The 13,511-nt window shown below is 43.3% G+C and overlaps 1 protein-coding gene across 3 annotated transcripts in view; it reads right to left on the bottom strand.

Moving 5' to 3' along the window:
- The window catches only part of TBC1D22A (TBC1 domain family member 22A), a 1,169,061-nt gene that overhangs the window by 1,094,817 nt on the left and 60,733 nt on the right, over positions 1–13,511 (bottom strand). For all 3 annotated transcript variants that reach the window (XM_063927120.1, XM_063927118.1, XM_063927119.1), the window contains exon 2: positions 13,421–13,477. In XM_063927120.1, the coding sequence (XP_063783190.1) occupies positions 13,421–13,477 (57 nt within the window). The remainder of the gene's footprint in view (positions 1–13,420; positions 13,478–13,511) is intronic.

Here is a 13,511-nt window from a genome sequence, read left to right as displayed (position 1 = left end):
GATGTTAGTGAGTAAAAGGATCCTCAAATCAGGTGCGTCAGGGTGGGATCCCGTGGGCTTAGGAGAAATACTGTTATCAACGGTAAGTTCTAATCATAATGTATATTTCTCTGGCAGGGTCCACTGATTACCCACAGGATAGCATTGGGATTTCCCAAAGCAATTTAGTGGTGGGGACACTCCTGATTGGACAGGAGAATCCTTCGCCCGAATTCAGCGTCCTGAGAGGCAAACGTATCCATGGCATAATGTCTAATGAATATGTTAATGGAAGACCATGTGGCTGCCTTACATATCTGTTCTGCTGAAGCACAATGTTGTGCTGCCCATGATGGACCTACCTTACGAGAAGAGTGAGCAGAGACTTTAGCCAGAAAAGGGAGATCAGCGTGAGAATATGCTTCTGAAATAGCCACCCGAAGCCACCTCGCCAGTGTCTGCTTATCAGCAGGCCATCCTCTCATGTGAAATCCGTAGAGAGAATCTGTCCTTCTGATGGCGCTGGTACGATCCATGTAGATCCTTAATGAATGGACCACGTCCAGAGATGCATCTTCCACAGAAAGGCCCGGTTCCTGGACAGCAGGGACTACAATTTCTTCATTAAGGTGAAATTTAGACAGCACCTTGGGAAGATACCCAGATTTAGTTCTGAGAACTGATCTATCTGGACAAAAGATCAGAAATGGAGGACATAATAACAATGCCCCTAAATCTAACACTCTTCTAGCTGATGCCATGGCCAGTAGAAAGAGAACTTTAGCTGGCAACTAGTTAAGATCCACTTTATTAAGTGGTTCAAATGGGGCAACTTGAAGGGCCTTTAAAACAAAACTTAAGTCCCAAGGCACTGTAGGAGGAAAAAAAGGAGGTTGAATGTGTAGCATTCCCTGGGAAAAAAGTATACACATCCTGTAAGTTGGCAATTTCTTTTGGAACCATACAGTCAATGCTGACACTTGCACTGTCAAGGAAGCCACCTTCAAACCTTTATCCATTCCTACCTGAAGGAATGCTAAGACGCTGGAAACTTCGAAAGACCTAGGGGTAAATTTACTAAGATGGGAGTTCTATTTAAGATGGGACGTTGCCCATAGCAACCAATTACATTCCAGGTATTATCTTCTAGAGGGTGCTAAATGAATGATACGTTGAATCTGATGGGTTGCTATGGGCAACATCCCATCTTAAAAAGAACTCCCATCTTAGTAAATTTACCCCCTGGTGTCCATTTTCCGTTCACTGCACCAATGAATATAGGTTTGCCATATTCGGTGATAAATTCAAGCTGAGGAAGGTTTCCTTGCTCTGAGCATTGTTTGAATTACCTGTTGTGAGAATTCTCTTGTCTTCAGATAGAGGTCTCAAGAGCCACGCCGTCAAAGACAGTGGATCCAGATGTCTGTGACAACAAGGACCCTGTGCCAGAAGATCTGGACGCCGAAGGAGCAGGAATGGAGCATCCATCGACATTCTCTGTAGATCTATGTACCAATGTCTTCTGGGACAAGCCGGAGCTATTAGTATCACAGCACCTTTTCCTTGCTTTATCTTTCTCACCACCCTGGGTAATAAGGTGATTGGGGGAAACACATAGGCCAGATGAAAGTACCATCTCACCGACAGGGTGTCCACAAAGATTGCTTTGGGATCCTTTGTTCTTGACCCGTATGCGAGAACTTTGTTGTTCTGACCGGACGCCATGAGATCTATCTCTAGAAACCCCCAATTGTCGAGTGTAGAGCCCATTCACTTGGCTGAATGGTGTGTTGACTGAGAAAATCGGCTTCCCAATTTAGGACTCCTGGAATGAACACTGCGGACAAGGCTGGATGATGAAGTTCTGCACACTTTAGTGTGTGACTTACTTCATAGCTTTTTGGCTGCGAGTTCTTCCCTGATGGTTGAGGTACACTACTGCCGTCACATTGTCCGAGCGGATCTGAACTGGAACTCCCCGAAGGATGTCCTTTGCCCTAATCAATGCCATGTATACGGCCCAAAGTTCGAATAAATTTACTGGCAGGCAACCTTCTTCTTTGGTCCAATGCCCCTGGAAACAAATCCTTCCTGACACTGCTCCTCAGCCCTGGAGATTGGCATCCGTTGTCAGAATTTCCAAAACTGATATCCAAAAGGGTCTGCTTTTGTCCAGATGGGATGTCTGTAGCCACGAGGCTAACGACCTCCTTACTTCCACCACAAGGACCATAGTCTGCGTTTTTATCATCTGATGAAACCCATTCCATTTGGAAAGGATCAGTTACTGCAGAGGCCTCGAGTGGAACTGAACATACTCCACCATGTCGAATATTGACACCATCAATCCCATCACACGCTTTGCTGTGTGAATGGATACCTCTGACTGTGTACCAGCTCCTGAATCCTTGACTGAATTTTGGATATCTTGTTCAGAGGTAAAAATAATCTTTGAAGGCTTGAATTCAGTACAGCCACCGAGTCATCCGCTGTGACGGAACCAGAGACGATTTTGCCCAATTTATGAGCCACCTGTGCTTTTGAAGACACATTGTTGTCTGCTGCAGATGACACAGGAGCAATTCCCGAAACTGTGCCAGGATTAAAAGATCGTTGAGATATGGAAAAATTCTTATCCCCTGGTGGAGATCAGCTGCCATTACCACCATCATTTTGGTAAATACTCTGGGGGCTGTGGCTAACCCAAAACGTATGGTCTGGAACTGAAAATGCTGTTGGAGGATAGCAAACTTGAGACAGAGCTGATGGGACAGTGCTATAGGAACATGTAGGTAAGCATCCTGGATATCCAGGGATACCATATAATCCCCTGGCTCCATGGCCAAAATGATGGAACGTAAAGTCTCCATATGAAACCGAGGCACCCAAATGTACTTCTTCAGCACTTTGAGATTGAGTATGGGCCAAAATGACCCATTTGGCTTCTGAACTAGAAACAGGTTGGAGTAAAAACCCTGTCCTCGTTGTGCAGGAGGAACTGGAATAATTACCCCTGGCTGAAGCAATTTCTGAACTGCCTCTTGTAAAGCCCTGGCCTTTGTCTCCACCCGAGACGGGCTGGTACAAAAAAAACCTTTGAGGAGGGTGTTTCTTGAAGGCATATGCATAACCAAGAGATAACGCTTCCTGCACCCAGGCATCTGTTGTAAACTGCTGTCAGATCTGAGCAAACTAAAGAAGTTGGCTCCCCACCCCTGGAATCCCCCAGGTGGGGCCCACACTATCAGGCTGATGGCATATTTTCTGTTTTACCAACCGGTCCTCTGGTAGCCCAATGCATTTTAGTCTTACAAGACTTTTTGTATTGGGGATGTTTGCCATCACTTTTCCCTTTAGCTTTTCTTTGAGACCGAAAGGGTAGAAAAGCTGCAACTTTAGGTTTGAATTTGTATGTGGAAGGAAACTTTACTTTCTTTGAGTCTGCTTCTGACTCCAAAATATCTGTCGATTCTTTACAAAAAGAATATCTCCAGGGAATGGTAAAGACTCCAAAAACTTTTAAGATTCTGAATCAGCTTTCCATGTACGTAGCCAAACTGCTCTGCGAAGGGCTACTGTTGAAGCTAATGCCCTGGAGGCAATTGTACCCATATCCAAAGCTGCTTCTTCCAAGAACATTGAAGCCTGTTTTAGTAACATAGTAATTATAGTAACATAGTAATTGAGGTTGAGAAGAGGCAAAATGCCCATCGTGTTCAACCTGTATTAGATTGTGTTGATTATAATGTACCTGCTGAAGTAATGTTTTATGACTATGTAACAACTATAAATCATGTTACTCCCAGATTAACAATGTCAATAAATGTTATAATCTTTGATATAATTTTCAATCAGAAATGTATCCAATCCTTTTTTAAATGCATTTATAGAGTCCGCCATTACTACCTTCCCTGGCAGTGAATTCCAAATCCTTATTGCCCTAACAGTGAAGAACCCTTTCCTCCGTTGCGTACGGAATTTCCTCTCCTCCAGCCTCAACGAGTGCCCACGTGTCCTAAACAGTGTTCTTTTAATAAATAATTCCTCTGATAACTCTTTGTAATGCCCCTTTACATATTTGAAGATATTAATAATGTCTCCTCTTAGACGCCTCTTTTCCAGTGTATACATATTCAACCTAGTTAGCCTTTCCTCGTAGTCCAGTCCCTCTAGCCCTTTAATCAATTAATTAGCTTGTCTTTGAACCCTTTCGAGCTCATCGATATCATTTTTATACAGTGGTGCCCAAAACTGAACACAATATTCCAGGTGCGGACGCACCAATGATTTATACAGCTGCAGGATTACATCTTCGTCCCTTGTCTCAATTCCCCATTTAATGCACGCTAGCACCTTACTTGCCTTTTTTACTGCGCTTTGACATTGTATACGGGTATTAAGCCTATTATTAATGAATGAATACTCCCAAATCTTTTTCCAGTACTGTTATCCTTAGACTTTCCCCGTTTAATATGTAGGATGCAAGTTTGTTTTTAGCCCCGAAATTTATAACCTTGCATTCTTCTATATTGAACCTCATTCCCCATTTAGTCGCCTAGGTTTCAAATTTAGATAAATCATTCTGCAGAGATTCCACATGTATTTCCGAATTAATTACCCTAAACAGTTTAGTATCATCTGCAAAGATTGATACTGTACTTTCCAAGCCTATTTCTAGGTCATTGATAAATATGTTGAACAGTAGTGGCCCGAGTACAGACCCTTGTGGTATTCTGCTGACTACTGGGGTCCAGCTTGAGGACTTCCCGTTGACCACTACTCTTTGTACCCTGTTATCCAGCCAGTTACTTATCCATGTGCAAACAGTTTTTCCTAGGCCAAGCTCCTTTAATTTGATGATCAGTCTCTTGTGAGGCACTGTAATGAAGGCTTTTGCAAAATCTATGTAGACCACATCCACTGCTTTTCCCTAGTCGAAATTATTGCTCACTTCCTCGCAAAAGCTAATTAAGTTAGTTTGACATGATCAGTCCCTCACAAACCCATGCTGGTTCTTGCTAATAATCATAGCGGTCTGTAGATACTCCTGTATGCTATCCCTTAGAATTCCTTCCAATATTTTCCCCACTATAGACGTCAAACTAACCGGTATGTAGTTACACGGATGATTTTTGGATCCCTTTTTAAATAATGGCACTACCTCAGCTATACGCCAATCCTTCATTACCATGCCTGATCTAATTGAACTATTGAAAATCAAGTATAGTGGTCTTGCTAGTTCTGCCCTAAGATCCATAAGAACCCTCAGGTGAAGTCCATCAGGACCAGGTGATTTATTAATCTTAATTTTGTTTAGTCTCTCCCGGACTACTACTTCAGTATCTAACCACCAATCATTACTGTCACTGTCGTTATGTACTCCTCCCACCATCAGTTCTTCTCTGATGAACACTGATGAAAATAATGTATTCAGTATTTCCGCTTTTATTTCGTCATCATTTATCAATACTCCAAATTCATCTTTTATAGGACCTATGTTCTCCTTTTTTAACCTTTTACTGTTTATGTATTTAAAAAACTTAATGGATTGGTTTTACTCGCTATAGCGATTTGCTTTTCATTTTCCATTTTAGCTGCTCTTGTTGCTTTTTTGCATTTTTTATTGCATTCCTTGTAAAATTTGAATGACTCCTCCTTTCCATTAGATTTAAATGCTTTAAAAGCAATCTTCTTGTAATCCATTTCTACCTTGACCTTCTTTTTAAGCCACATTGGTTTCAGTTTATTACTCCTGCGTTTACTGCCCATAGGGATAAATTTGTGAATATTGCTATCTAGCAACCCTTTTAAAGCATCCCACATTTCCGAAATGTTCTTGTTATGAAACAAAACTTTCCACTCAATGCCGTTAAGTGCACATCTCAGCATACTGAAATTAGCCTTCCTAAAGTTAAATGTTTTGGTTGAACCCTTATAGCTATGTTTCCTGAAACTGATGTCGAATGTGATCATATAGTGATCACTGTTACCCAAGGACTCCCCAACTTTAGTGTTTGTTATAATGTCCGCATTATTAGTAATTACTAGATCCAGAGTAGATTTACCCCTTGTTGGGTCCTCGACTAATTGAGACAAGTAGTGATCCTTTAACATATTTAAGAACCAATTGCCTCTCGCTTTAACACAGGAATCGTTACTCCAATTTATATCAGGATAATTAAAACCCCAATCACTATGATGTCCCCCCAATCCCGCAGCCCTTTCGATTTGCTGCAAGAGTTGTTCTTCTTCATGTATGCTAATATCCGGCTGTTTGTAGCACATGCCTATGACTAGCTTTTTTGCATCAATACCCCCACTTGAGATTTCAATCCATAGTGACTCCACATTATAGCCAGTCCCCTCATAAACAACCTCCTTCAAGTATGGTTTAATAAAAACACATACACCTCCTCCTCTTTTGCTTGCCCTGTCCCTCCTGAAAAGAAAATACCCCTCCAAGTTTACAATCCAGTCATGAGAGTTGTCCCATCATGTTTCCGTAATACCTATAATGTCATACTCAGCCTTTGATGCTAACAATTCCAATTCCCCCATTTTACTTGCTAGACTTCTTGCGTCTGCAAGCATACATTTTAGTTTTGTGGTTCCCTTGTCCGTTTGTTTTTGTAAAGGTAACCTATCATGATTTGCTACTGCGTCCCTAGAGTTACTCTTACTGACTGTCCCATTCGCTCCCACTCCACCCACACCCCCACCATACTTAATATTGCCCACCTTACTCTTCCCTTTGAGCAACACAATGTTTCCGTCTAAATCCTACGCCTGACATAAGTATTTTCCCTTATGTTCCGTACATCATTTTCTATATGCTGTAACGATGACACAAGATTGTTGTTAGTTAATGTTTTGGCCGTACCTTCGTTAATACCCTTTTTAGAAACATTGAAAATACCCTTGCCGCCTGCTCTTTCCCTCCCCCCTTATCCACCCCCAATTAACTCACTACCACCATCCCTACTATTCTCAATGCATGACCCATAGTTTCTAGCTAAACCCTCCCCCCAGGCACCTAGTTTAAAAGCTCCTCCAACCTTCCAACCATCCTTCCCCCCAGCACCGCAGCAATCTCATTCCTGTGCAATCCATCACGACAAAAAAGATGGCGCCTGACTGAGAAGTCTGCCCAGTGTTCCAAGAACACAAACCTCTCTTTCCTACACCAGTCTCTAAGCCACACATTTACCTCCCTGATCTCCCTCTGCCTCCCTGGGCTAGCGTGTGGCACTGGTAATATTTTTTTTTAGTTTCTGACCTAATTCCCTATAATCTTTCTTAAGGACATCCCACCTGCCGCTAACTTTGTCATTGGTGTCAACGTGCACCAAGACCGCTGGGTCCCAACAATCCATCTACCCGGTCCGCGATGTGCCGTACCCGAGCACCCAGGAGACAACATACCATATGGCAATCATGATCACGATTTTGTATGTGCCATATGGGATTTCTGCTCTCTAGATGCCATTGAAAGATCTCCTACCGATGCATCAGCCCAGGCAGCCTCTGCTTTTGCCATCCAAGCTGAAGCCATGGCTGGTCTTATGACTGCCCCAGATTGGGAAAAAATGTTTTTTTTAAAAACCATCCACTCTCCTATCCGTGACATCATTTAATGATGTTGAAGGCACAGGTAATGTAGATTTTCGCACTAATCGAATAACATGCGTATCTACTTTGGAGGCCACCTCCCTCTTTAAAAAATCCCCAGCTGGAACAGGATAATTGGAATTCCATTTACTTGGAATTCTACACTTCTTACTTGGCGTAGCCCAAGCCTCTTCCGTGATTTCCGTCAGCTGATCTGACTCAGGAAACTCAGTCTTAACTGTTTTGGGACGTTTAAACACAGGTGCCTTGGATTTTAACACAGGCTCTGCTGATTCTTCTAAGGATAGAATGGCTTTCATTGCCTTAATTAACTCAGCTATGTCCACTGAGCTGAGGCCTACCTCCTCCTCTTTGTATGCAGAAACAGAGCTTAATGAGCCTTCATCCTCTGATGAATCCTCATCTGAAACATGTGTAGACTGTGAAGATGTAGATTTAGTTACCACTGGCTTTTCAGCCTGTTTCTTTTGAGAGGCTGCTGCTGGAAGTGATAAATCGAAGGTGGGAAGCTGCATGTAAGAGTTAATCTTGTAACCTATTCCTGGTACAGTAGTTGGAATTATCCGCTCAGCTATACTGGATAACATAGAACATAGCCCAAGGGGGATCAACTTTCACCTTTATCTGGCTTGTACTAATCAAGAGATCTTGGTGAAAGCTAAAACAATTTGCAAACATACCATCCTAAACCAGATCCTGGGAAGTTAACCCAGCTTTGCAAGACAAACATGATATGAGTGTTGGTGTTGCTGAGAGTGTATTTTCGTCACACTTGCCGCTCTTAGGCATGATAAATAATCAACACTTACACAGTGTACTACACAATTTGTGACTGTAATCACTTTAAGACTCATTAAAGTGACATACAATCCGACCCTACTCTGCTATACACCAGCATTGAGGATTGGAATACATAGAAAAAAACAGAATTATATTTAAGTCAGCAATCACACTAGCAGTCAGTCACATGTTATACATTAGTATAATAAGCAATATGAGCACATAATCAACTACAGATACATTTCAAGTATGTAGGAGAAACATAGTATGCATTACTTTATAAAAGTTTTAACTGTATTCAGACGCATAGCGAAAGAAACAACAGTAATATTATCAAACTCATATGCATTATGCACTTATCCAACTATTCGTACTCAAAAGGTAGATAGAGACTTAGTGCTGTATTACCCATACTCAGAGTGGGATACAGGGAGACTCACCCCGCTTCCAGGATCAATCAATACGTCTGCGAATGCTATTAGTGTACACTGCCACTCTGTGAACCTATAGTGAACACAGATGCCCAAGTGTACACTGACGCACTAGTCACACTGACGCACCAGTCACACAGCCGCTTATGCAGCGACTGGGTCCCTTAGCACACAGCGTCTCAGATGGAGGCAGGAAAACAGTTCATGGAGGGAAACTCAGAGAAAACTGGTCATGAACCAGGGGGAGGGGCGACCAGGAGAGCGTATGACTCCCCACTGCTGACATTAACCCTAGGGATCGCAGCCTCCTTGAGCCTATGATCCCTAAGGGCTAGCGTTAGTGTACCCAAGGTGGCAGCCGCGTCAGCGACTGTTTGGTAGTCTCTTCCCAAAGCAGTGCGGCTGTGTCCATATTGTCCCTCTAAGCGGAACCGATGCCTTACCTTCTCCCCGTGGCTCCGACCACAGCCTGGTAATGTCTGCTGGACCTTCTAGTATATCCGACACAGACGCCCGCCGAAACAGCACTGTACTCTTGGGTAAGCATTGTCGCGGCCCAGCGGACAGTTGTTGGAGCGACTCTTTCTAAGGTATGTATAAAACGCTTTTTAGAAGGATCACTCCAAAAAAAATAGTAAGACAATAAAAATTAAAAAAAGCTTATGGCAGCTAAAAACCAGCAGCCTATTGCCCATGGTCCAGCTCCTGCCACATCAAACAAAAAACTGATTTGTCTGAGCCAGGCGGTGGGGAGGCCAAAAAGCTTTGACCGATTGGTGCAAATCCGCTGTCGCTTCATCATATCCCAATGTTATCCTGTGGAAACTGCCGGAGAAAGTTGCATTTACGTTTTTCTGTGCAGAGAAAAAAAGACTTTTGCACCTCTGCTTCCTTATCTGGGATATTAAGCACTTCCCTTATAGAATGGATAAGTGATTCCACTCCCTGCACTGCAGTTTCCTCTTCTATCTCTTGACCCTCAATTTCTTCCCCTCCTCCAGAATCTCCTCATCAGTTTCTGAAAGTAAATCATGTAACCCAAGTTTATGTGGTAACTGTTTTGTGAAGGGAGGCTCCTTTCTGCTCTCTGAATGTCCTATTGCCAAATCAGAGACAGACTGTTGCAGTAGCTGCCTTTCCCATTTTGCAGCAGCCATTTCATTAGACATACTAGACATCATGGATTTAATGGACGCCACCCAGTTGTAACTCTCCCCCTGTCGCCATACTCGTTCTGTGAGGGCTGGCTACATTGCTCACGTATAAGCGAGTCTGCGGGGGAAGGAGAAAACCTGGTGCTACATCAAGTACACACTGCATTTTTTATCAACCATGCTGACAGTCTTCACACACACAAACACAGAGGAAACAAGTACAGGTTGAGTAACCCTGTACAAGCAAGTTTACCCACAGTGAAGCAGAGAGAGAGAGACACAGAGTGAGGAACCAGCACACAAGCCCTTCGCAATAGTTATACACTTGTTGGGATTTTTATATATACATTTACATGTACCAGGAGCCTAAAAAAAGGTTCCAGCAGCAGCTCTCCCCCTTGTCCAAACCCTGTTACCAATGCTAAGGCGAATGGGGTATCCCAGGAGGAGCTGAGTTTTCCTGCAACGTCTTCTCCCTCTGAAATGGCGCCAGGAAGCCACTGGTCCCGCTGTGTAAGCTCCGTCCCCTTAATGGCGCCGGAGCTCAGTTTAATTATTTATACGGGCAAAGTCTCCCTCTAGTGTAAAAACGACGATAAATCCCCTTTTGAGATCTCCCCGTGGAGAGTTTGCATGCCCACATCGTGTCATGCCGCACTCGGAACTGGGGACCCGCTATCCGGATCCCCGGTGAAACACTCACCACTCTTCATCCTTCAGGCTTTAGGGGTGTGCAGCTTGCTGCGGGGGTGTTCGCCCGAGTGCCATGCCCTGTGGTACACTGACCCTTCCAGGACTTGGTCCTGTCAGCGGGGAGCCGGTTCTGCGCCTTCCAGAGGCCGGTGCCGGGCCCCCCCTCCTACTTCCCACGAGGCAGGTAACTGTTGCCCAAACAGTATACCCGAAAAAGAATCAAAGTTTAAAACTCTGGAGCTCCAGAACAGTGCATCTGGCCCTGAGGACACATTTTTCTAAACTGGGCTGTGGGAGGGGGCATAGAGGGGAGGAGCCAACACATAATATTGAAGTTTTAAAGTGCCATGGCTCCTTTGGACCCCATATATACCCCATCGTACTAATTTGACCCTAGTATCCCTTATGGATGTTAGAGAAACAAAGTTTGTGTACACTGAACTATTAGAAAGCAAAAGGAGTCACTATCGCAGTCACACTCAACAAATTCTGTATTTCGAAATATTACGTATTTCAGAATTTTGGATATGGAAGACATATAGCTTGCAAAGTGAATGACTGAGCCGATGCTGAGTTGACCATAACTGCTCTCTCATTGTATCCACAGAAGAGACGGCATTCATTCACCTATATGTAGAGTTGTACTCATCTCTATGGTCAGACCACCCCTATTTCAATTTCAAAACCATTATCGTTACTGTATATCAGTGTGCTTTTGCAACATGTCTACTACTCTCAGTGCAAAGAAAACATCTATTTCAGTGACATGCGGTGGGGTGAGGCAGAGCCTTTCCTGTCATTCTAACGTATACGCCAGAGTTTTGACTATAAAAAGTATACGAAAATTACAAAGAATATATCAGAAATATCTTGTTTGTATTATTCTAATAATTTTTATAGTCAAAACTCCAGAGTTAAAAGTCTATGACAGGTGAGGCAGTGACTCCCCTGTCTACCTTTTCCGCATCTGATCAAAACTCACCAAATTTCCAGCAGTATATACTGCTGCACCTGTGTATAATGCCCACATGAACCTTTCTGTTCATATATTGTGTGTAAATGTGGCTCTGGTACTAGCCAGTGACTCCCAAAAATTTACCTCACCGCACGTCCCTGATCTATTTACACATACGCGCAACTCGCAAGTCACTATGGACCCTACATTTTTCTGCCTGGTGACCGGATTATGCAGGGAGGAAGCAGACAGATCCTCATCAGACCAAGTGGTGATTTGTGGGTATGCCTGTACTGCAGGGGCCGTCTCATGCATGTGCTGAGTGTCCGTTCCAGCCTCCGCTGACTGCTGCGCCTGGCCATCCCAGCTTGCCTGCGCTGACTCCTCCTGTTAGCGGTCTGCTGTCTTCAAACTCCAGCTGCGTAGAGCTCTCCAGTAAGAGGGTGCATGCTTCGCATGGGATTATGGTTTTGTAGGGGGTAGTGATGTGGCGACAGGATACGGGGGGGAATTGTTTGCCCAGGAGGTGGTTGCGGAAGGGCATCTTGCCTGTTGGTTTCCTGGACGAGGGTTAGCTGCTCCTTAATGTGGCCACCTGGGGTGGGGGGGTGGGGGGGTAGAGCGGAGGGTGCATTGCTGGTGAATATATAGCAACAGAATATTTCATGCTCGAAAAACTTGAGGTACTTTCAGTGGAAAAAAATGCCTATTTGTGACACTTCAGTTGTTTTCTGATCAGATAGTGAATGAAACTACTAAAGTTAACAAAGTTTTAAACCTTAGACACTAGCCTAGAAATTCTGAACATAATATCAATCTAGCGATCACACTATAACTTTTTTGGCAGTGGTATAGTACACTCACTGCACACCATAACAAGCACCTCAATGGTAAACAACAAATCTGTAGATCAAGCAATCTACAAACATTAGATCAAGACAGGTTGCACCATTATGGTAATTTAGAATATTTTCTCCCTAGCTTATTCAAGTTATCTAGAATGATCCACACCCTACCATAAAGTTTATGTGTGATACACAAAATATGGGGGTTATTCAGAGATGAATGCAGATTGCTTCATATGCAGTCAGATCTGCGTTCATCTCTGCACATGCTGAGGGCCACCCAGCATGTGTGGGGCTGCCTCCCAATGCGCCTGCAATCTAATTGCGAACACATCGGATCTAAGGTTGACCCCCGGTAGCGCAGCCAGGCAATCAACTGGCATTTTTTTTTCCTCAGAGTGGCTGCGTGTGACATAACACAGGTGCCAGAAAATGGCCACAAATCGCCCCCGTTTGGTATTAATGGTCAATTTTTGGACACCTACTCAGACAGGAACTAAATCCCTTTCCGGGGAGTAGCTGCACAGAAATGTAGCTGAGGAGGGCTGGTGGGGTTTGGTAAACTGCTCAGTAATGTGGCTGTGGGGCGTCACTGGTCTGGCTACTACATTTTAGAAAATGCTGTCAGGCCCTTTAGTATCACATCAAATTGTAAATTATGCTTATCAGATCAAATCAATTTCCTACTAGACATGCGTAAGTGTAGGGAGAACATACAATATATAAGTGCACATATGAAGGACTGTTACAGAATGATAAAACAAACATACCTCATGGTAAAATCTGTATTTCAAAATTCCAAATTTTAAAACTTCCAGAAAAGAGTAAAGTGCATATAGGTCAACCGCCCATGAAACATTAAACCTGGGATAAAGGCTTATTCATGGGCTTTTATTCTATTTTTAATAAATAAGATGAAAGAACTTTAAAAAAAAATAAAAAAAAAACACTTACGTTCCATGAAGCAGTGGATCAAAAGGCGGATGTTGTGCTCCGTATACATGTTGAATACTGATTTGAAGGAGAAAACAAAAACAAAAATGTC

This window comes from Pseudophryne corroboree, chromosome 6 (genome assembly GCF_028390025.1).
Source record: "Pseudophryne corroboree isolate aPseCor3 chromosome 6, aPseCor3.hap2, whole genome shotgun sequence".
NCBI classification, from domain to species: domain Eukaryota; kingdom Metazoa; phylum Chordata; class Amphibia; order Anura; family Myobatrachidae; genus Pseudophryne; species Pseudophryne corroboree.
This window is presented reverse-complemented; position numbering and strand designations above follow the sequence as displayed.